At 38.7% G+C, this 22,124-nt stretch overlaps 1 protein-coding gene across 1 annotated transcript in view; it reads left to right on the top strand.

Moving 5' to 3' along the window:
• Nucleotides 1–994: 994 nt before the first annotated feature.
• Nucleotides 995–22,124, top strand: part of LOC122790289 (cytohesin-1) — a 1,634,771-nt gene continuing 1,613,641 nt past the window's right edge. The window contains exon 1 of the mRNA XM_044057794.1: nucleotides 995–1,429. Within this exon, the coding sequence (XP_043913729.1) occupies nucleotides 1,357–1,429 (73 nt within the window). The 5' untranslated portion in view covers nucleotides 995–1,356. The remainder of the gene's footprint in view (nucleotides 1,430–22,124) is intronic.

Here is a 22,124-nt window from a genome sequence, read left to right as displayed (position 1 = left end):
AGTAGATTTTGTTTGACTTGGTTGAACAGAAGCAATAGTTGACTTACTTTCAGCATTGTGTACTGAATTGGTATCTAGTGGGATTTCAACCTGTTTTGCTAGCTTCTGAGATAGCATTTTAATGCTTAGTTTCTGATTTTTTGCTCTGTGTGTATTACTAAGAGATTCATTATTTCTCTCTTAAAATTGCTGGCGTCTGAAGATGCGTTTTACCCCGCCTCTTCACAAATATATACTGCTTGCATAGATGCACACACCTACCTCCCAGTGACTACATGTTGGTTCAGCAGTGCATTTTGAACAGAACCTACATCATATGGTATGGTTGCTATGCAACTGTCTTCACTAAGTACATGAGACCTGGATAAGCTGTAGAAGAGACCACTGGAAAAAGTGGAGAAAATCACTAGTAAGATGTTTGTGGAGACAAGAGTGTGTGACGAGGTGGGAAAAGCATGTGTGGGTGGGCAGGCCATATCTGCCCAAATCAACTTAATTAGACACTTCTTAGATTATTCTGTTCCTGCTTGTAGGTGTTTGTATTAGTTCAGAATGCACTTACATGTGATAGGTTGTGAGGGAAAAAAGTGAGGGTTTCAGTAGTCTTTGGGTCAAGCAGTTTTTCTTACTAGTTAATTTTAAGGGCTGCCTGGGTCATTCACTGCTAGATTGCAAACACAGCTAACAAATTATCAGTGGAAATAAGCCATTTTCATTATGTTTCTTTAGACACTTTTCTGTCAGAGTTATATTGGTGTATGTCAGACTTAGCAGATGTAAAATGTGTGTGTTATTTTATTATTAAGTGATTAAGTAGAATGGCATTGTGTACCAGTCATTCCTGTCCTAACAACTGTGCATTTGAAATTTGTTGTGGGCGTGTGTGTGTGTGTACGTGTGTCTCTCTCTCTCACTGTCTTTTCACATTTATGAAGTGCTTAACTCTTCCCCTCTTATCCCTTCTTTTATCTTGCATACATAAAGCCAGGGGAAGTAACGAGGTGTCTGGAGTGCAGAACAGATAGTGAGCAGTGCTGAACGAGAGGAGAGAGAGTAAGAGAGGGACATACGAAGGGGCTGATGCCCAAAGGGACTTGTATTATCTTTGCATGAGTCGATGTGCGCTTGTGTGCTTGTGGGGGATGTTCCAAATGAAGAAGCAGCCCTGGAGGTGGAAGTGAGAAAGACGGAGAGAGAGAAAAAACTGCTTGCTATAATGTTAACAAACCAGAAGAGGAACTAGGAATGCTGAAGCTTATGGGTTTTACAAAGAGAGTGTTCAAGGGAAAGGGAGAGACAGACGGAGAAATTAACAACACTTGTGTATGTCCAGAGTAGTTCAGACGGAGATTTACAATGGGTACTGTCAGTGAACTTTGTGCTTCAAGCTTCCAGGCATTCTTGTGCCCAACTGTTCTTGTCAAGCCAGGTGGGTTTACACTTGCTATTAGTGAGGGAAAAGTTTTGAATAGCCTATCCATTGCTTTACTGTTCTTGGGAACAAAAATTAAATTTAAGTACTGTTCAATTAGTTTTTCATAGTTCTTAGTAAACAAGCATTTTACTTCAAACCCAGTTGACAGTCTTGACAGATGTTTGTGTAACAGCTTCTTCATTTCTGAAAAGAGACTTCTTCAAGAGTGTTGCAGGTATGTGAAAGGTAGATGTGCCTGCATCGGAGGATATTTTGTAGGATAACATGCTTCCGAACTGAGGTGCCTAATTAGTTTTCATATAAACTGCTTCCTGCCCTGTACACTTTCAGAGCTCAGCCTGTTCTTAGAGCACATGGATAAGTACTTGTCTGGCTGTGCTGTGAGTCTTTGGTTGTGTATTATTAACATCACTTTACTGTGGTTGCAAAACACTTATATGTTTCAATTAAGCTAGTCAAAATGTTTGGAGAACGTCTTCACTGAAGCTGTCCTTCGTACGTGTATTTTTTGTTGTTGTGAATTAACAGTTAAAATAGTTTGATACTCTCTCCTTGTGCTGTACATCATAAATCTGAAATATGTGTAATATTTCAGAGTTTTTGTGATTCTTTGATTTTGTTTGACTTTTGTTGATTTGTGTGTGTGTGTGTGTGTGTGTGTAGGGAAAGAAAGCTTTCATCATTGATCATAGTGTGTACTTTAATGGAAATATGTGTGTGTGTGTGTGTGTGTGTGTGTGTGTGTGTCTGTCTGTCTGTTTGTGTGCTTTAATGGAAATCTGTGTGTATATTTGAGAATATTGACAAAAATCTTATGAAATATGTAAAATTTATGTAGCGATGCAAATTGACAAAAAGCCAAATGTGTGTGTGTGTGTGTGTGTGTGTGTGTGTGTGTGTGTGTGTGTGTGTGTGTGTGTGTGTGTGCATGTGTGTGTGTGTGTCTGTCTCTGTATATTTATGTGTATATTTGTTAAATTTGACATTGTTGTGTTATCATTGCTGTTGAGGCTGTGATGATGATGTATGTATAAAGCGGTTATGGTAATTTTGCAATGCATATGCAGTCCAAGTACCTTGAGCTTAACTAGCTGCCACAGGTGCACTCTTACTTTTATTTTACATGTAGAAATGGTGAAGTAAATAGTTCTCGTTTTTCATTTGGGTCCTAAAGGCAGTAACAAAAAACATGCATTTTTTGTAGTCTTAACAAACTGATATCGTGCTTCTTTTGGACTGATGTATTATTAAGCTATTTAAGTGAACACAAAGCCAGAATTAGAACAGCAAGGATTTTTGCTAGGATTATAGTTTATTTAATGACTTCAGTGGTGATACTAAATGATGCTAAGGAAATAATGTGCTTATTTTGCGATTCACCATGCTGTTTGAGAGAACAGACTCAACTAAAGGACTACTGTATTTAAGAGAGGGTCTAGAGAGCTCACAAAGGTGTCAAAACACTAACAGCTTGGCTTTAGTGAAATTAAGTGGCAGGTTATGCACATTGGAGCCCAGAATCAGGGAAACATAGTATGACACAGGTGGGATCTGGGTAACCATACCAAGGAGGAGAGGTCTGGGCATTAGATCAGTAATGACTTAGAACATTCCATTCAGTCCATAAAGGAAAAAAATCAATAAAGAACCTATGCTCATGTCTAGCGGTGTTCATAGGGGCATGGTAACCACCAGGTAATTAATACTACTGGACATGTCAGAGGAGCTCTGTTACTGTATAGGTCAAAAGAGATAATTATGTGATTGGTAATACTGTCACTTGATAGGTTGCAAAACATAATCCTTCATTTGGTAAAACTGGGCACGTGACTAGAGATAATCCTGTCACTGCTGATACTGTCATGAGCAGGTCACTAGAGACGGTCCGTAAAATATAGTACTGTCACTGGATAGGTCACAGGAGATAATTCCTGCATTTTGTAATATTGTTACTGGATTGGTCACCAAAGATAATTCCTTCCATTTGTAATACTGTCACAGGGCATGTAACTAGAAGTAACTTGTCACTGCTGGTACTGTCATGGACAGGTCACGAGAAATAATGCTTTAGTTGGTACTACCTTTACTGGAAAGGACATGAGAGATAATTTCTGCAGTTTGTATTATATTTACTGGACAGCTCACTAGAGATAATGTCTGCATTTTGTAATATTGTTACTGGACTGGTCACTAGAGATAATCCTGTGATTGCTGATACTGTCATGGACAGGTTACTGGAGATAACAGTTCGACTGTTATTACTCGTATTGGACAGCTCCCTACAGATAATTCCTGCATTTGGTAAGGTTGTTACTTGTCTGGACACTAGAGATAATCCTTTGACTGGTAATACTGTCACTGGACATGTAACTAGAGGTAATCTTTTGACTGATACTACTGTCATGAACTGATCATTAGCGATAATCCTTCAGTTGGTGCTAGTGTTACTGGACTGGTCACTGGAATAATTCCTTTGACCAGTAGTACTGTCACTGGACAAGTAACTATATATAATCCTGACTGCTAATAGAGATAATCCTTCAATTGGTAACACTGTCACTGGACAAGTAACAAGGGATGATCCTTTGATTAGTAATAGTTACTGACTGCAAAGGACTGTCTGGGGGCATTTCTTCATTGGTAGAGTAATGGCAGTGTGAGATAGGCTGCACATGGAAAAGGAGTGCACTGGTAATAGTAGGCAGCACTAAAGGTGCCACATGGGAGGGATTAAGACAGGTGAACCTGGTTGCACAGATTGATAGTTGACATTAAGGATCCTGACATATGAGCAAAGATGGCTAATGTAATGGCTTTATGTACATTGGCTTTGTTGTATGTTTATAACACAGTGTCTTACTTGTGTTCATGGTACCACTCCTGGTATGTTTGGACTTGATATACATACCCCTTCACAGAACCCCAGGTTACAATACTACCAGTAAGCTTGGCATTCTTAGCTTGTGACAAGCATTTATGTGTCTTAATACAACATGTGCAGTATCAGCCCTGGGCATGCATACAGAAGAAGTCTTCATAGCATGTTCTTGTTGGGAATACATATCATAACCTGGGGCTAAACTGCTCTCCTGTTATTTTTGAATTAGGTTTTAGGCAACAGAACAAGGAAATGAGAAGTACTTGGAAGCCACTCAGCAAAATGTACACGTTTCCTTCCTTGTATCAGCGCAGTCATGATGTTTGAATAACACTGAGACACACAACACATGAATTGTTGAATTTGTTTTATTACAGTCAAATCCACTGATCTGTTTGGTACAGTATTTCTTAACCAATAATCTGTGACACAGTAATTTATCTTCAAAGACAAAAAACATCTCATTCACACTTTTAAGTCTGTTGTTTAGATTGGCTCTGAAGATATTAAATTGCAAGTACTTTTTTTTTAATCAGCTGTTCCATTAGTACTGTTTTAAACTTTGAACATTTACAAGCAAGTGACTTCTTAGTATTAGAAACAAACCATACGTTGCATACAATAGGCATTAATGTAGGATACATTAATTGTTTCCACAGGGCATTTTGTCAATTATACAGGCACTGGCCTGCCTATCTGTGTGGACCTAGATATGGCAGTGTCCATATGGCCGTAGAATTAAGGTGGCATAAAGGAATACCAAGTTTGGCCAAATGGAAGATTAAAAGTAAAAATGTTTAGCTGCATAAGAATTAGTCTGTCCCACTACCACTCATGCCGAATAAGGGAATGGTCTGATTTTTGTAGTGTCTGCTTCTCCTGCTCTTGTTATTGGGAGGAGGTTTTATCAAGTGTCATTTATTTCTGAATGTGAATAGGGGCCTTTGAGTGCTGGCCTCCCACACTTGTATGTGAAGGAACAGCACTCTGGAATCCCAAACAGCACAGTCACCAGTCAGGCTTGTAAGTACTGACTGACAGCTTAATCGTTTAAGCTCATTACTCGAATAAGTCACAGGTTTAACTCTTAGAGTGCTGATATTTATATCTCTGCAGTTTCAGCAAAGCCATATTGATTTTTTGAACACCTTTATTGAATTATCACTTGTGATGTAGGCACATTTACATTTATATAAAAGTAATCAAACTGTATTAACACTTTAAAATTACCAGGCATTATACTTCACATATATTGCTGTGTATATCATATGACCTAAGCAACATTACATAACTTATTCAATTATTGCCCCTTTTACTGATGATCTGTCACAGAGAAATTAATGTTAAATTTGTTCTTGCATATTCCAGTTCCAGTCACTGTAACCAGGGACTAGCTGACTCTTTTCAAATAACAGTGCAAGTTTCCATTCATTGTGTTCTTCCCTTGCTCACCTGTAAAACTGCTTTGCAGTGTTATCTGTTTTGCAATATCAATGAGATGCTTTGTCCACTGGAAATATCATTAAGTATAAGTGAAGACCTACTGTATGTTGCTAAATTACAATGGGATGCATACAAAAATGTTTTATGCAGAAGGAGTCCTCCATACCTCTCAAGTGTACCTCATTATGAAGAAGGTTCCTCATTTTGAGGCTTAAAGTCCATGCTCCTCATAGTTCCACATTGAAAAGGTCTGTCAAACATTGATTGCTAGGATTTTTGTTTTTCTGATATCCTTGGTAAATAGTGCCTGATCATATTACTTCATCAAAACATTTTTTAAGCTGTTACTAAGTGCTCCCCATTTTACCCATTTGCTCCACATTATGAGCAGTACTGTTCCACAGTCTGGAGATGGAAGGTTGAGAGTTGTGGTCTCCCCGTTTCAGCAATGACAGTTTTATTTAATGCTGTGGTGCATGTTGTACAAGATTTGCATTACATTTTTGGATTGAAATTGCCTTAAATATATGATTCACAATTTTCATTTTCTTTATTTTTAACCTGGAAAACAGTTTAACTTCTCCAAATAAACTTCTCGTGTATTATTCCAGATAATTAATTTGACGGAGAGGTCTGTTTCTTTACAATTCTCATGTGTACATGCTCTGGACTGACAGAAAAGATACAGCTTATCCCACCATTAACTACAAGTCGCAATCACAGATGACATGATTTCAAATTCTGCCTGAATTAAGAAAAATTAATCTGAAGTGGAATTCAGACCACATCTGAGTGTGGAGGGAGTTTCCTACATCCCCCATCCCCCATGGAGAAGGGCAGAATCTGAATTAATTTCTTACAGCACTGTTTATAGGGGGTAGTTCTGGTGGGGGAATGGAAATGGAGTAAATGGTTCATAGGTAGATAGGCAGGACTCTGCTTGATGCACAGGGTTGTGGGTGTGATGCCCCCACTCTGGGCCAGTAATCAAGGAACCTGAACTTTGAAAGCTAGATGTGAATAGATATCTTAGACAAGGTGGCTAGGAAAAACAAATAAATAGTGAAAAGGATTGCACTGTTAAATAAAAAGAACTACATTGTTAAATAAAAAGTCAATACAGCAATAAAGAGTAAAGCAAGGACCCTGTTGTATAAGGGTGGTGCAGACAGACACCAGATTCTCATTATGCAGCTGCTGAGTTGTTTTGCCCACTGCTGTTATTCAAAAGTAGCTGCACCTCCTTCCCTAAGATGTAGGACCTTGGAACTGATTTTAATTAAGTTATACATGGGCCTGCATAAAGACAGGGGGAAGACCCTTTGTGATCAGGAAGGTTTAAAAATTTTAATAATTTGCAATCTCAGCAGAAAGCTTACTATACTGTTTGTGCTTGCATGTAATGATATTGCAGGGTTTGTTTGCAATAAGCTAGATGTATATCTGGAAATGGCCTACAAAGAATGGAAGAGAAAAACCTCATCAACACAGTGGAGGGGGGCAATAAAATAAAGCCAGACAAAGGACAATGAGGAAGATCAATTCCATCAGGGTGGTGCTAGGGGAAAAAAATGGCAGATAAGATTAAAAAGTTGAAGAATACATGCAGTATATACCTGTGGAAAAAGGAGGGGTGTCATTATAAATGAGATGTGGAAAAAGGAGGGGCAGCTATAGGAGAGCTAGAGCGCAGGTGGAGATTTTGAATGAATTTTTTGCAGCAGTGTTTTCTGGTATATGAGATAAATGACCAACTGGTGCGGTGGCTTGAGGAAAAGTAGAGAAGGAGCATTAAAAGAGAATGAGGTTCAATGACCACCTAGAGCACCATGCATGATACTTAAACAGCTAGAACATGTGTTAGCAGATCCTGTCACTGAAGTTCCCTAGATGAGGGAGTGGTCCCGAAGGGACTGGAGGAGCACCTCAGAGGTACACTGGTGTCCACAGGAGCACCTAGAGACTACAGACCCATTGACCTAAAAGTCACAAAACTAGCCTTGGGTAAAGATTGACAAGCAGCTAGAGGGACAGCAGTCTGTAGAACAGCACAGGTTTACAGATAGGAAATCCTGCCAGAATAACCTGATCCCAATTCTGTAACTGAGTGACAGGGAAGTGGGTGTGGTGGAAGGGGTGGTCTGGGTGAGGCAGTTGATCTGGTCTACAGCAAAGGCAGTCAAGTCAGTCCTTGATTCTAGGCTTTAGTAAATGCTGAAGAATTTGAGTTGTGGCTGGGCATGGCCATACAGGGACTGAAGCTGAAGATGAAAACCATTCCAGGAGAGGAGTTGTAAGCAGTGTGTTATAGAGAGTCATCCTGGCACTTGTACTCTGCACTGCATGTGTGACAGACGTAGCAACCTGAGGGTGGAGAACAAGATGAACCAGTTTATGGAGGACACCAAAAGGACAGGAGAGAAAATAGGGAACCAGCCTGATAAGGTAATTAGGGAGTCCAGCATGGCTGGGAGCATTCCAGGCCACGAATATGCTGGACTGCATTGGGGAGGTGGAAGTAAGCTCTAAGTAATAAAATTGCTGTGTGAGGCAATGGTAAAACCACTTTTGGAATTCTATGGCCAGCGCTAGAGACCATGCAGGGGGATAGCAAGCTTACCGAGAAAGACCATCTAGATTATTAAAGGATTAGCAGGAATACCATGTAAGAAGAGACTGGACAGGCTGGGATTATATTCACTGGAGTTACAGAATGAAATAAGCAATGTGATACTAGTACACATAACTGACAAGGAAAGAAGGCATAATGTACGGCTGTTTATGGTCAGCTTTAATCCGGACATGAGAATAACTTCTCCATGGAGTTTGCTGTGTGCAGATGGAAAGAATTGCCTGAATGGTTGATGCAGAGTAAAGTCAGTGATGGATTTAAAAGGAAGGAAGAATTGGGGGGGGGGGGTGAAGGAGACGTATACTTACAGGGTGCTGCAGTAACAGACCATAATGATTTTTTCTTCTGCTTGGAGTGCACCTGTATGTAACTGCAAATAGCAGAACACAATCAGCTAATCTAACCTTAGGAATTAAATGTGAAGTAGATATGTGCATTCAAACTATATGGTGTAGTGCATCACTTCTTCAGACATTCTACCAAGAGACTCTCACACAGTTTTCTTTGCTAAGGTTTGGGATTTGAACAGTAAAGAATGGCTGACTTTTCTTTGCTTGTAGTTAAAGGGATTATATTCCATTCCTTATACAATGTGTTTTAAGGCAGCAACTAATGTCTAGAATGGAGGATATCAGGAGTATATAAGCAGATGAAGTAGAACCAAAATTTAAGCTTTTGTAAACCACAGAAAAACAGCTAGCGATCCAAACCTCAGCCAAAGTCAGTATTGTTTGCCAAGAAGTACAGAGTTCTATGTCAAAAGATGAAAAATTCTTTATTGTAGGTAAGTGCATTTGTGGTGCTGCTCACACCACTTCATCAGACCTTTTACAACCATGCATCATATTACTCTATACTTTATACTAAATTTTGAATCAGCCCATTAACTTAATTGATTCAGTTAAACAAATTAACCTGTTAATAACCCATGAAAACCTTCTATGAAAGCTATACATAGGGTACACAAGCTCAAACTACTATAAAAACATATAAGGGATGTATATATAACAAATAACCATGTATATATAAGTAACATATATGGGCGGCCACGGTGGTGCAGTGGTTAGCGTTGTCACCTCATAGCAAGAGGTTCTCTGGTTCGATTCTCGGCTGGAGTGCCTTCTGTGCGGAGTCTGCATGTCCTCCCTGTGGTCGCGTGGGTTTCCTCTGGGTGCTCCAGTTTCCTCCCACATCCTAAAGACATGCAGTAGGTGGATTGGACACTCTAACTTGGCCCTAGGTGTGAGTGTGTGCGTGTGTGTGCCTTCTGTGGAAGGTTGGGTGCTGGGCTGGCAACTTGACACCGTAAAACTCCACTGCCAATCATGAGCAGACAAATGATCTGCTGTGGCGACTCCTAACCGGGAAAAGCCGAAAGAAGAAGAAGATATAAGTAACATATATAAAAAAACATACTAAAAACACTCATAAAAAAACTCTTATAAAAAACACTCCTGTATGCATACTTTTGAACCAGTACATTCATACAAAAATAGAGATATAAAACAAATACATAGAAACATTTCTCTCTTTCTGCACCTAACCAACAATGTGCTTAGTTATTATTTAATATATAAACATACTAAATTACTTTTGTATGATCAAATCAAAGGCCTATTCCGCAAGACAGGTTTAAGGAGGATCCTGTTGTTTAGCCCCTGACCCCTATCTGCTTTCAATCTAATAATCCAGCGTATCTCAGAAGTCTCAGTTCTGTTTATAATGCCCCCCCCCATCATTTTTCTTATTAATTATATCACTTAGAAGCTAAATGTATGCTCTGGCCCCTTACTTTGCACATGCTTAGCCAATGCATTTATCACATTCTGGTTCCTAATGTGTAATAAATGTTCTTGTATTCTGAACCTCAATTCCCTGTTGGTTTTTCCTACATAGAAACTCAAAGAAGTATTACACACTGCTATATATACTATGTTCTTCTATTACAGGTAGCTTGAACATTAAACACGTATTCTCTACCTGTATCAGGGTGCATGAAATTATTACTAGCATCTATGTATCTGCACTGATTACATCTAGTGCATGGTAATGTGCTCTTATTGGTAGTAATGTTTCTGCTTGGTGTTTATTTGGCTTCTATGGGATAACATAAATGTCTCTTCAGAGACTTTTTGTTTTTAAAGGAGAAACTTGTTTTTTCTCCTACTATCTCCTTATGTTAGGATCATGTGTCAAAATGGGCCAGTGCTTCCTAATGACTCCTGTTATTAGGGACATATTACTTGAATATTGGGTAGGTACTCTCAGAACTTTCTTTTTTACTATAGGGTTCATAGTTGTATTATTCTTATTATCAGAGAAATAGGGCTTCCCAGTAATATCTCTTAACTTGTCACTCTCATCTATTATGTCAGTTGTAGTGCGGTCAGTGTAACCAATCTCTATAAATCTCTGTCTCAGGTCAGTAATCTCTTGGTCAAAGTCCTTGTCCCTTGCTGTTAACCTAGATGCTCTCAATGTTTGCCCTTTTACAACATTTTTAAAAATGTGTCTAGGGTGCATGCTCTCTCGATTCAGAATGTTATTTCTATCACACTCCTTATGGTATAATTTGGTAGTTATTTGACCCTCTTTTGTCTTAAGCACCTTCATAGGTTGGTACTAGGCTATCGGCCCTAGGGCCTATACAGGCCTAGCCATAACAATTTCCTGGCGATTTCTTCCCACACTATTTACTTCCCTCACATCTAGAAACTCCACTTCCTTGTCTGAAACCTTCATTTCCAAGGTTAGAAAGGATGTATTGGTGTTAACATTATGGTAAAACCTATCAATTTCTTCCTGGCTACCATCCCATAACAAAAAGAGGTAATCTACGAAATGCTTGTAGAATATTATCTGGTTCCAAGTGCCATTACTTATACTGTTATTCTCCCATAAGACCATGACTTAGTTTGCGTAGCTGTTGGCACTAGAAGTGCCCATGGCCACCCCTTCTTGTTGTAAATACAAAATGTGGTCAAATAACATAACATTGTTCGTGAGCACCTGCTCCATCAATAGACAGATTAATTCTATTTTTGTCTGTGTATAAGTGCCATCCTTAGTTAGATATTTCCTTAGCATATCAACTCCCAAATCATTGGGATGATGAAAAATTTAAGCTTTGCTTTGATGCCTTCTTCATTTCATGATGCTGTATGCCGCTCTGTTGACATCACATACGCCCCACTTTTTAGCAGTGTTCATTGAGCAGGTTTATACTTCTTTCATGGTTAAGGGTCTTGTCGGGCAGAGAAAAAGAAAAAAAAAAGATTTTTTCCATACTTTTTCTCCAGTAGTACAGGCAGTCCTCTGGTTACGGACATCCGACATACAGACAACCCATAGATTCGAACAGGCTGCCGAAATGTCGGGAATAACATAAAATAATTTGTTAAAGCTGCCCAAATGTGTGTGTGTGTGTGTGTGTGTGTGTGTGTGTGTGTGTGTGTGTGTGTGTGTGTGTGTGTGTGAGATCGAGAGAATGAGAGTGATGTGTGAGTGAATACAGGTTTGAATGAGGAACAGATTGTGTGTATGAGAGAGAGAGTGAAGTGTGACAGCGATGTGTGAGTGAATGCAGGTATGAATGAGGAACAGAGTGTGTGTATGATAGAGAGAGTGAAGTGTGACAGCGATGTGTGAGTGAATACAGGTATGAATGAGGAACAGACTGTGTGTATGAGAGAGAGAGAGAGTGAAGTGTGACAGCGATGTGTGAGTGAATGCAGGTATGAATGAGGAAGTAACTGTGTATGAGAGATCGGGTGAGTGAATGCAGGTATGAATGAGGAAGAGACTGTGTATGAGAGAGAGTGAAGAGAGAGTGATGTGTGAGTGAATGCAGGTATGAATGAGGAAGTGACTGTGTATGAGAGATCGGGTGAGTGAGAATGATGTGTGAGTGAATGCAGGTATGAATGAGGAAGTAACTGTGTATGAAAGATCGGGTGAGTGAATGCAGGTATGAATGAGGAAGAGACTGTGTATGAGAGAGAGTGAAGAGTGAGAGTGATGTATGAGTGAATGCAGGTATGAATGAGGAAATGACTGTGTATGAGAGATCGGGTGAGTGAGAACGATGTGTGAGTGAATGCAGGTATGAATGAGGAACAGACTGTGTATGAGAGAGAGTGAAGAGTGAGAGCGAGGGAGCGATCCCCTGGCAGCAGTTAAAAGGTGGGAGGTTGCATAAGGGTAGGGGTTTAGTTATGGAATAGTTAAAGTACTTTTAAGAGTGTTTGTGTGTGAGTCATACCTCTAAACCTCTTAGAACAAGAAATCTGGACAAAGCCATAAATACAAGTGGACAAATGCCCAAGAATAGGGACAATTTTAATAAATATTGTTCTTACAAACTTAGAAAGTTGATAGAATAACAGGTTTTGCATTAGCATGAATTTTCTGAAGGGTATGAATTCTGAAACTCAAATGTCTGTCATTATTTTCTAACTTCAGTCTTATTTGCTACTACTTTTGCTTAACAACCACAGTATTATGAAAAATAGGACAAAAATATGAGGCAAAAATCTGGACATTCTACGAAAATCTGTACAGTTAAAAGGTATGGTTTGTGTGTGTGAAAACGTGCTCATAAACACTGCATTTAATAACAAGATGTCTTAAACCAGATTTGTTGATAGAAATTAAGGAAACATAACTACAGTATACAGTATTATGTTTAAGAATTTTTTTGTTTGGAAGTGTTTCTAAAGTGTTTTATATGTAAAGAAAAGTAAAATAAATACTAAACTGAGGCAGACATTTAACTAAGTGACATTTATTAAGAACCATATGTACATGTTTCGACTTGCATACAAATCTGACTTAAGGACAGACTAAAAAACAGATCTCGTCTTTAACCCAGGGACGCCTGTACATCAAAATGTTTACCAGGAAAAAAATCAAATGTTGTTTGCCTCAGTATTACATGACGTGTTAAACAGTAGCATTATCACCACATCCTTCCCTTCAGTGAATGTCATCATTTCCCAAAATAAGTAGAGTGAGTGAGTGAGTGAGTGAGTGAGTGAGTGAGTGAGTGAGTGAGTGAGTGTGTGTGAGTCTGTGTGTGTGGTGTTATGCTACATATCTTTGCAACATTAGTACATTTTTTGACAAGCTGATTGCAAAAAAAAGGATGTGTTATAATTCAGATTTGAACATTCATGTGATCATTCAAAGACTAACTGGGGTGTTTGAGTACTGCTTGCACTGACTTCTTACATGCATTAAAGGGTGTAATACAAGGAGTCACCAACCCTTTAGTGTAATAATGGTTAGCTTACAACCATCCTAAACTGCTGCACATGGACATGAATTGGTAAATATTAAGCAGGAGATGATTCCCATTTGCCCAAAAGAAGACCCCAAAATAAAAAAATAAAAAACTAGGCAATATTTGAAATAATCTCGCATGGCACAGTACACAGATATTTATTTTCTATTTAATGCATATGTGATTGGCTGTTCATTAAATGACTGACCAGTTTAGTGCAAGGGTTTTAGGGTTAAGGAACTGAATAACAATCTGAAGTCACAACAGAGTGGGAAAAAAAATCTCATTTTGAAGTATAGAAAGTGTGGAGTCAAGACTTCATATAGACCTCTGTCAACAAGTTAAATCATACATTATTAATACAGATTAGTAACATAGTGCATTACATAAGTAGCATGATACCCCTGTCCAATGTAAAGTGAACGGTCCCAGAGTGGTACATTATACAGATTAGGGGTGTGCACATTAAGGTACTGCTTATCCCCATTAGGATATGCCTGCACCATTAGTAACATACCATGCAGACTGTGAGTAAGCTCACCGGACTAGAAGGTACTCGGGTTAGGGTACCAGAACCATTAACAGCACGTTTCATGCATGCTGTGGGTGAACACATTAGGGCAAAAATTAACCAGATTATGGCGTACCTTTGTCATTCACACCATGTCAGACTGATTATGACTGAGCAGACCAGAGACGAAGTTACGCAGGTTAGGGCTGATTATGGGTGAGCACACCAGAGACAAAGTTACCCAGGTTAGGGTACCTGCACCATTCAAAGCACATCAGTGTGAGTATTTTAGGATTCTGGTTATCCAGACTTAGGTGCTCCTGTACCATGCATAATATGGGTAAGCACACTAGTGTAAGAACAACATAGATTAAGGTATATCTGTACAGTTAGCTGTATGTCATGCTAATTATGGGAGAGCACACTAGTAAAGGCATTATCCAGATTAGGGGTACCTGATTATGTCAGAAAGTTACTAAGCATGTCAGTCACTCCAGGAGCATACTTTGTGTCAGGTAGTGCATCATACATATCGTGGGTGAGCAGAGTGGGACAGGAGTTACACAGGCTGGGGTATATTTGTATCATTAGTAGTGTTTCACTCAACTGATTATTGTGAGGAATAGGGTACATGGCTTAAAGTTCTGAGTCCAAAGAGGTCAAGAATACCTACAAAGAGACAAAGCAGTGTGTTTGGTTAATGGATATGAATTCTGAAAAGAATGTATGTGTCAAAGATGAACTATAGCAAGTCACGAAATGTGTTGGAGAGGTTCAGCAGAGTCACTGAGCAGATTGAAGAGTAGGAGGAAGAGTCAAGTAGCATCTGTGCATGGGCCACACAGGACATGTAGGGGAGGGTCATACCTCTCCACTCTCAAAATTTTGGCAGAATGTCCATATTTTTGCCTCATATTTTTAGTCTGTTCCTCATAAAATTTATGTTTTTTTGGCATATTATTGACGAGTGAAGTCACTAAACAATGATATACATTTCAGTTTCAGACTCTCTATCCTTCAGAAAATGCATGCTAACACAAAATGTGTCATTCTGGCAACTTTCTCAGTTTATAAGAGCAATATTTAAAATCTGTCCATATCTTTGGGACTTTTTCCTCCCTTTATTTTGAGCTTTGTCGAAGGATCTAAAGCATAGTTTCAGATGGCTAAGAGAAGATGCGTCTGTAGAACTGAAACTGTGAACATTATTGTGTGTATTCAGCCAGAGTGGGGTTTGATAAGATGTAGGTGATCTAAGTTTTTGAGGGACTTTACTGGTCAAAATTCATGAGACAACCTGAGCTGTCTCTCTGCAGATGATACTGTGAAGCAGTCTGTATGCACAGCATCTTTGCGTAAGGATTGTGTTGTTATGTATCACTAATTTCATGCATTAGTACTCACTCTTTGATTAATCCAGGAAAAGGGATGAATGTCAGAGCAGCAGTTAGCATTTTGTTGTATTGTTCCCCTTCTTGTATACTGCCCAACTAGCTGACATTGGTATGACTGTCAATCTAAATTCAAGAAGACAGATGTGTGTAAGCAGCAAGGAAGGGTAGGATACACAGTATTAGAATGTCCCACCAGTAAAGATAAAAAAATGATCAGCTTTTAAGGACAGTTGACAGTATCCATGTGAAGTAGTATGTGATTCTGAAGGCATTATTTCTGATGTAGATGCAGTAGAAGCAGGTAGTACAAATGGTCCTCAGTCTCACCTAGAGGTTATATAAAAAGAAACTAGAAGGGCTTGATAAGTGCATAGTCTTGAAAATTTTCAAGCAATAAGAGTAGGCCTGGAGTAGTTCTAGTGGTTCTGGAGGGGTGTGGAGATGAGACAGTACCTCAGATGAAAGCCACACCATTGAAACGGGTAGTGTCTTTTAAAGAGATATATAGAAAAAGACATCACTATTTGAAGGTTCAGGTGGGAGCTATGAGGAAATATTTTTTCAAAGAAAATATGGTAGATGTTAAAACAACCTTCCTGAAGAAGTAGTAGGCTCAAAAACAGACTAAATTCAGAAATGCATGGGAGGGACGTCAAGTAATTTTGTAAGGGGTTGGAAAATATAAAATTTGGCTGAGCAAAATCTACTGATTATCTAAAGACAGGGAATGAATCATTATAGTTTGTTTCTGTGTACAGTTTAAATTGAGAATAACTTGTGTACGATTAAATGTAGATTTGTGATTATTCATTGAAGGTCTATTCTCTGATGGACAAATTAAGGATGAAAATCAGTGAACACATTTTAATGCTTTTTTTCTGACAGGAGGGCGAGCTTCCCTGCATCCCCTGTGAGGGGAGACCCCCCCCATAAGTTATATATACCAACTCCATGGTTCCACAACTGTGGAGAAAGTGCATTATCACTTGTTCGCTGAAAGTGGCTTTCAGGAATAAAATGTCAATCAATTAATCAGCACTCTGCATAAACACACGTTCCCTTAAGAGCTTGCTGTGAATCCTTGAACCTGAAATGCTTCCTCAATGAACAGTCATGGCACAATTGACACTACATTATACTAAAAATCCACCAACACAGATCGAAATAAGTATTTCTGTAGGAAGGCAAGCATTTCTGCATCTCCTATAGAGGGCAAGCCCTCCAAACTGTATATAGTAACTCTACTTTTACATAATAGTGGGGAAAGGAAAATCTCATCCAAACAGAGCACAGCAGTCTCCCATAGAGATCCTGCAATACCTGACTGTCTAGGATATAGTATAGCTACAATCAAATGTGAAATTTGTCCATCTTTGCTCTTAAAACTGGATCAGCTGGTTGCTGACCTCATGAAGGAAAGCCACCTGAAAACCTGTACTAACTGAATGGCTGAAGTGTTTCTTGAGGCTTCAGTACAGCAGGGTATTGTATGACAATGGTCATGTCAGGAAGTTACTAATTAATGTCAGAGTGCTGTGCTCAGACACCAGTCACTCCAGGAGCTTATTGCTTTGTGTCAAGTAGTGATGTGGTCAGACTTCAAGCAGTTACTGCTACATGTCACACACAGTTGTAAGTAGACAGCAGTCATTTCAGGAGGTAATTACAGATTTTTAGACACTACATGGTCAGTCACGGGTCACTTTTAGAGCTATGTCAGTCAGTGCTTTTGCCTCACAGCAGCCATTTCAGGTCAGGGTTACTTGTCAGGTAATATTGTAGAGACTAAAACAATGTTTAAAAAGGTCACTCAGGAAAACCAATTGGTTAAAAACACAAAAAGAAAAAAAAAAGGAAAAAAGATTTTTCTTTTTGTAATATTGTAGAGAAGTACTAGATACCTCAGGAGGTTACTACTTCATGTCGAACATAACTGCTGAACCATTGGTCACTTCAGGGAGTTATTACTAAATGACAGACACTAGTCACTTCCGGGGGATTACTGCTGCATTTACACACTGCTGTAGTCAGATTTTCAGTCTGCATTCAGCAGTCAGTAATGCCATTGGCAGGAAGAATGAGAATAGTTTATATAGGTTTTATAGCAACTTGGCAAACTTCCCTAGTGCACGTTTATATGTTGCAGTAAACCTTCAGGTATTATAAAGTAAAATAAAAAAATGTTTGTAAATTAGTGCATTATCTTGTCAAGTACTGCTTCAACAAAAATATCATTAACATTCTCAGATTATGAAATATTTCTAAATTATTCTAAGAGCTGCTTTTTCTTAATAGCAACGTAATGTCATTAAAGAAATTTGCACGACTTTATAATTTTGTTTTATACTCTATACCTCCTTTTATAAGGCTCTGGAAATTTGGGATACCTGTGTGTCTTTTGATTTGCAATGTTGCCTGTATTTCTAGCTCCTTCTCCCATCAAATATATGTAATTTGAGGTCTGCTGTCTCTCTGAGAAAGTAGGCAGAGTTTAGCAGAAGAGTTACAATGTTACTTTACACTAAACCATGACAGCAGCACACTCAAGAGACGGCAGCCTGGCAGTTAGTGTAGAGGATTAAGGCAATGAGATGCTTCTTGTAGACAAGGGTGCAAGGTTTGCTTCTGTCCACCTCCAGTTTCCTGGGGTGTGAATATGAGTAAGTCACTTAGAGACTTTTCCTGGGTTGTACCTGTAAAGAGACACTTGTGTCCAGTGGGCTTAACCCAGTTTACATATGAATAAAATAAGATAAAATAAAGCAGGAATCAGTGGTGGAGGCAGTTTTATTTTCCATTTCCACCCTTCCACATATCTGTGCACGACTGTGGAGCCATGAAGCAGATATCACCAGGTGTGTATTGTCACTTGCACTGCATATGAATTGTAAGACAGAACTAAATGAATTCTACTAAGTACCCTGTCAAATGCTCTTAAAGGAAATTATTTGGTCCTTAGCACTATGACTTCAGTGTTAAAAAATGTCTTCTGCATGACTCATTCAATGGTTGGTTGGAAACCATGTAAGTAGGCAAAACAGCTTAGCACCGCACCATGATACAATCATATTTGCAGCCACTGATATATATACATACACACAGACATACCATTTGTGTGTATATATACATATATATGTATGCATATATACAAGTCTGAGATCGTACGACGGTGGAGAACGGGCAAATTCTGTAATCCTCTCTTTTCCATGATCTGCTAGCACATTTGATCAGTTGTACAAAAGAAATCTACTTATTTTTTGCAGGGGGTGCAAGCCCTTCCCTGTACCTCCAATGTGGGGGGCTGCTTCCTGTCCTAATGTATACTAATGCTGATGACATTACACATTACACATGGAAGAGGCATATTCTGCAACCCCAGGCACTGTCAGCATTGCACACTTGTTAACCATCTGTTTTGTGGACATTTGGGAGTCTTGCTTATTATTGGTGCTCATATATGGATCTACTTTACAAAGCTGAAAAACAATGTGATCAAAATTCATAATATAGAGATCACAAAGTCGAACATTCACTTTACTGAAATTTCACAACATCGACTCCCATAACATCGAACTGCAGAAAACAAATGGAAACCAACTCAAAACTTCAACTATTTTTAACTCCTATGCTTTTCCAGGGGGGGCTGCACTCCCTTGCAGCCTCCCCCACAAATTAAATATACTAACTCCGCAATATCGCACTACAGAGAGGAAGATGGTAAACTATGGATATACTCTGCATCTACCACTATGTAAATAGTTTCAACAACATCTTAACATTTAAATATTCCATTCTAAACCCAGCACATATCTGTTACTTATTATTATCTCTTTTCCTCTTTTAAACCTTAAATTTCAACTAAACTCTTCACTGAAGCCAGCAGCTTCCAACGTTACATACACTATATTTCTTTTACGACCACAACATAACACCTTAAAGGGACAGCACAGTATTTAACCAAATATCATTTAACTGTAACAAAACATTTACTAATAGTAATTACCATTATCTTTTCTATGTTTGATATTGTAGTATTTGATGTTGTGAAGTTTCAGTAAAGTCAGTGTTCGACTTTATGGTCTCTATTATGAATTTCGACCAAAAAGTTTTTCGACTTTGTAAAGTAGATCCATACATACATACATTTACATTTGCACACACACACACACACACACACACACACACACACACATACATACATACACACACGCGCGCGCGCACACTGTGTGTATACATATATCTATCAGAATTACATATCTTCAGAAGACTTAAAGATAATCTTTACTTGGAAAAGAATCTTTCTTGGTAAACTACTTCTGTTGGTCAGGAATGGGATAAGGATAACTGACTTGTAGCTTTTATACTGCAAGAAAAACTAACTGTGGTTTCACTGGCTAGCAACGCTGTACACCTGACACTGTCTGATGCCTAAAACAAACAGTGTAAGAGATGGCACTTAAAGCAACACTGGCTTAAATCCCGGATCTTTATTTAGCACAGACTGTCTGATGCCTCACAAGTTGTGACTTAGGAGTGTGCTGTATGGGAATAGCTCTGGTGTATACAGACATAAACAGAGCTGAAATGGCCCTCTATAGAATACATTTTTTTTTTCAATTCTCTCTGCTTTAAACACACTGGAGAATTTATTTTAGTTGCATTGCCTGGGTAAACAAGATGGAGGACATTGTAGGCTTTGGGCAAATAAACGGCATTTGACAGTTTCTACTTTGTATTGGTTCTTTCTATGCTAGCTTTTGATGTGGAATATGTAGGTTTTGGTTCATCTGCAGGCACCTCATGCTCAAAGTCTGTGATAGTTTGAGACACAAAGAAGCAACCCATATGTCACAGATATATTCAGGATGACAAAACCAGATTAGTTATTTTATTTTCCCTTGTTGCAGTTGTCGGGCTTTGATATTTGGAAGACATAAGTTATGCTTCAGACTCCAGCTGAAAAAAAAAAACTTCTTGGTGACATCGTTATTAATTTCTGACAGTAATACTTATATAGTAGTGACAGTGTGAATTTCCAGTATAAAAAAGTCTGCCTCTGACACCATGTTAACAAGCTGGAGATGTAAGGCTTTGTATCCCACGTGTAAGTAGAATGTGAACGAAATCCTTCTCTATGCTCAGTCACTTGCTGTACTCTGTGGTGGAGGGCAACCATGAGTCTTGCAAGATAGAGTGTTTGCGGAGGGGTACTAACAGCAGATAACATACAGCTTTGGCTTTTTCAATTAGAAAAAGACAAGACAGATTGCAGTTGATGTTTAGAGGTTGGAATTTAATTAAAAGGGTTTAATGGTTTACTGTCAGCTACATTACCCAACAGACATGCATAATAATTGTTCATATCCATAAGTGGCTGCTAGCAGTTTTATTCAGATTCCTTTTTTACTTTGTTATTATTTTGGGTAATAAAAATGAAGGGACTGCATGACGTGCCAATGTTGTAACACACAAATGCCCTCTGCAGGGATTTAGAAGAGAGAAGTATGTAAGTAACTGTACCATGTAGCTTTTCTTCTGCGCTCAGGATGTTAAGATTCAAAGCATTAGAACTTCAAGCAAAATAAGACTGGAAATTTGTGTGTCATTTCCATGGGCTTAATTATTTCTGATAGTGAGCAGAACTAGGAGTCAGCAACTTTTGTCAGTTCAGCAGAAGTTAAGCAGTTATAAAATGTTGGGTTTCAGCTAGAAAATGCATGATGCAAAACGGATGACAGTATCTCTCTTAACCTTTTTTTTTAAATAATTACTTGTAGCTGTGTAGGATGTGTGCTTCAGGATCTGAGGTGTGACAATTTTGTATCATAGCTATTAACTAGAACACTTCAGGGAGGATGCATGTCACATGACCTCATGTTTTTAGTTAGATTATGTCCAACAGTGGTCATTAAATGGTCAATAAGGGAGGCAACACCTGACTTTTTTTTAATTTTTGAGGAATATTTCATATTTATATAACTGAAAAATAAAAGCCAGTATGTATTCACAGTTGTATAGTACAGGCAAACCCAGTGTAAGCCGTTCCCCTTCTGTGCTCTGTAGCTTTGTTCTAAGAATGCAGTTACAGAAGCACTGTAAGTGTTTAATCTCATTACTTATTCTAACCCACTCTCGTGTGAGAGTAACTAGCAGGAATGTTAATTAGAAATGAATGTGTTTTAGTTACTTAAATATTTTAAAAAGATGAACTTAACATAGTAGCCGATTCCAAAATGTATCTTGGAACTGTATACATGAGCGAAGCCACTGAACCAAATCTCAGAATTTTTTTTTTTTTTGTATTTTATTGGTTTGTGAGATTTTATGGCTTAATAGGCAGCATCCTTATTCTCCTCATAAACTGCTGCAGTTCAGATTTGCTTATTCTATCTGGGTGGATGGCTGAAAGAACTTTAAAGCAGGCTGTCTTCTCAGATGTTTTTTGCTTTGGTTAGTCACTTCATGGATGCCTTCCATAACCTAGCCTCTCGTACAGCTGTCTGGGGTCACAGATATGCATAGTCCCTTTAGTTCCAGAACTTGAGCTGCC

Source organism: Protopterus annectens, chromosome 1.part2 (assembly GCF_019279795.1).
Source record: "Protopterus annectens isolate FY-2018-M chromosome 1.part2, PAN1.0, whole genome shotgun sequence".
Lineage (NCBI taxonomy): Eukaryota > Metazoa > Chordata > Ceratodontiformes > Protopteridae > Protopterus > Protopterus annectens.
This window is presented reverse-complemented; position numbering and strand designations above follow the sequence as displayed.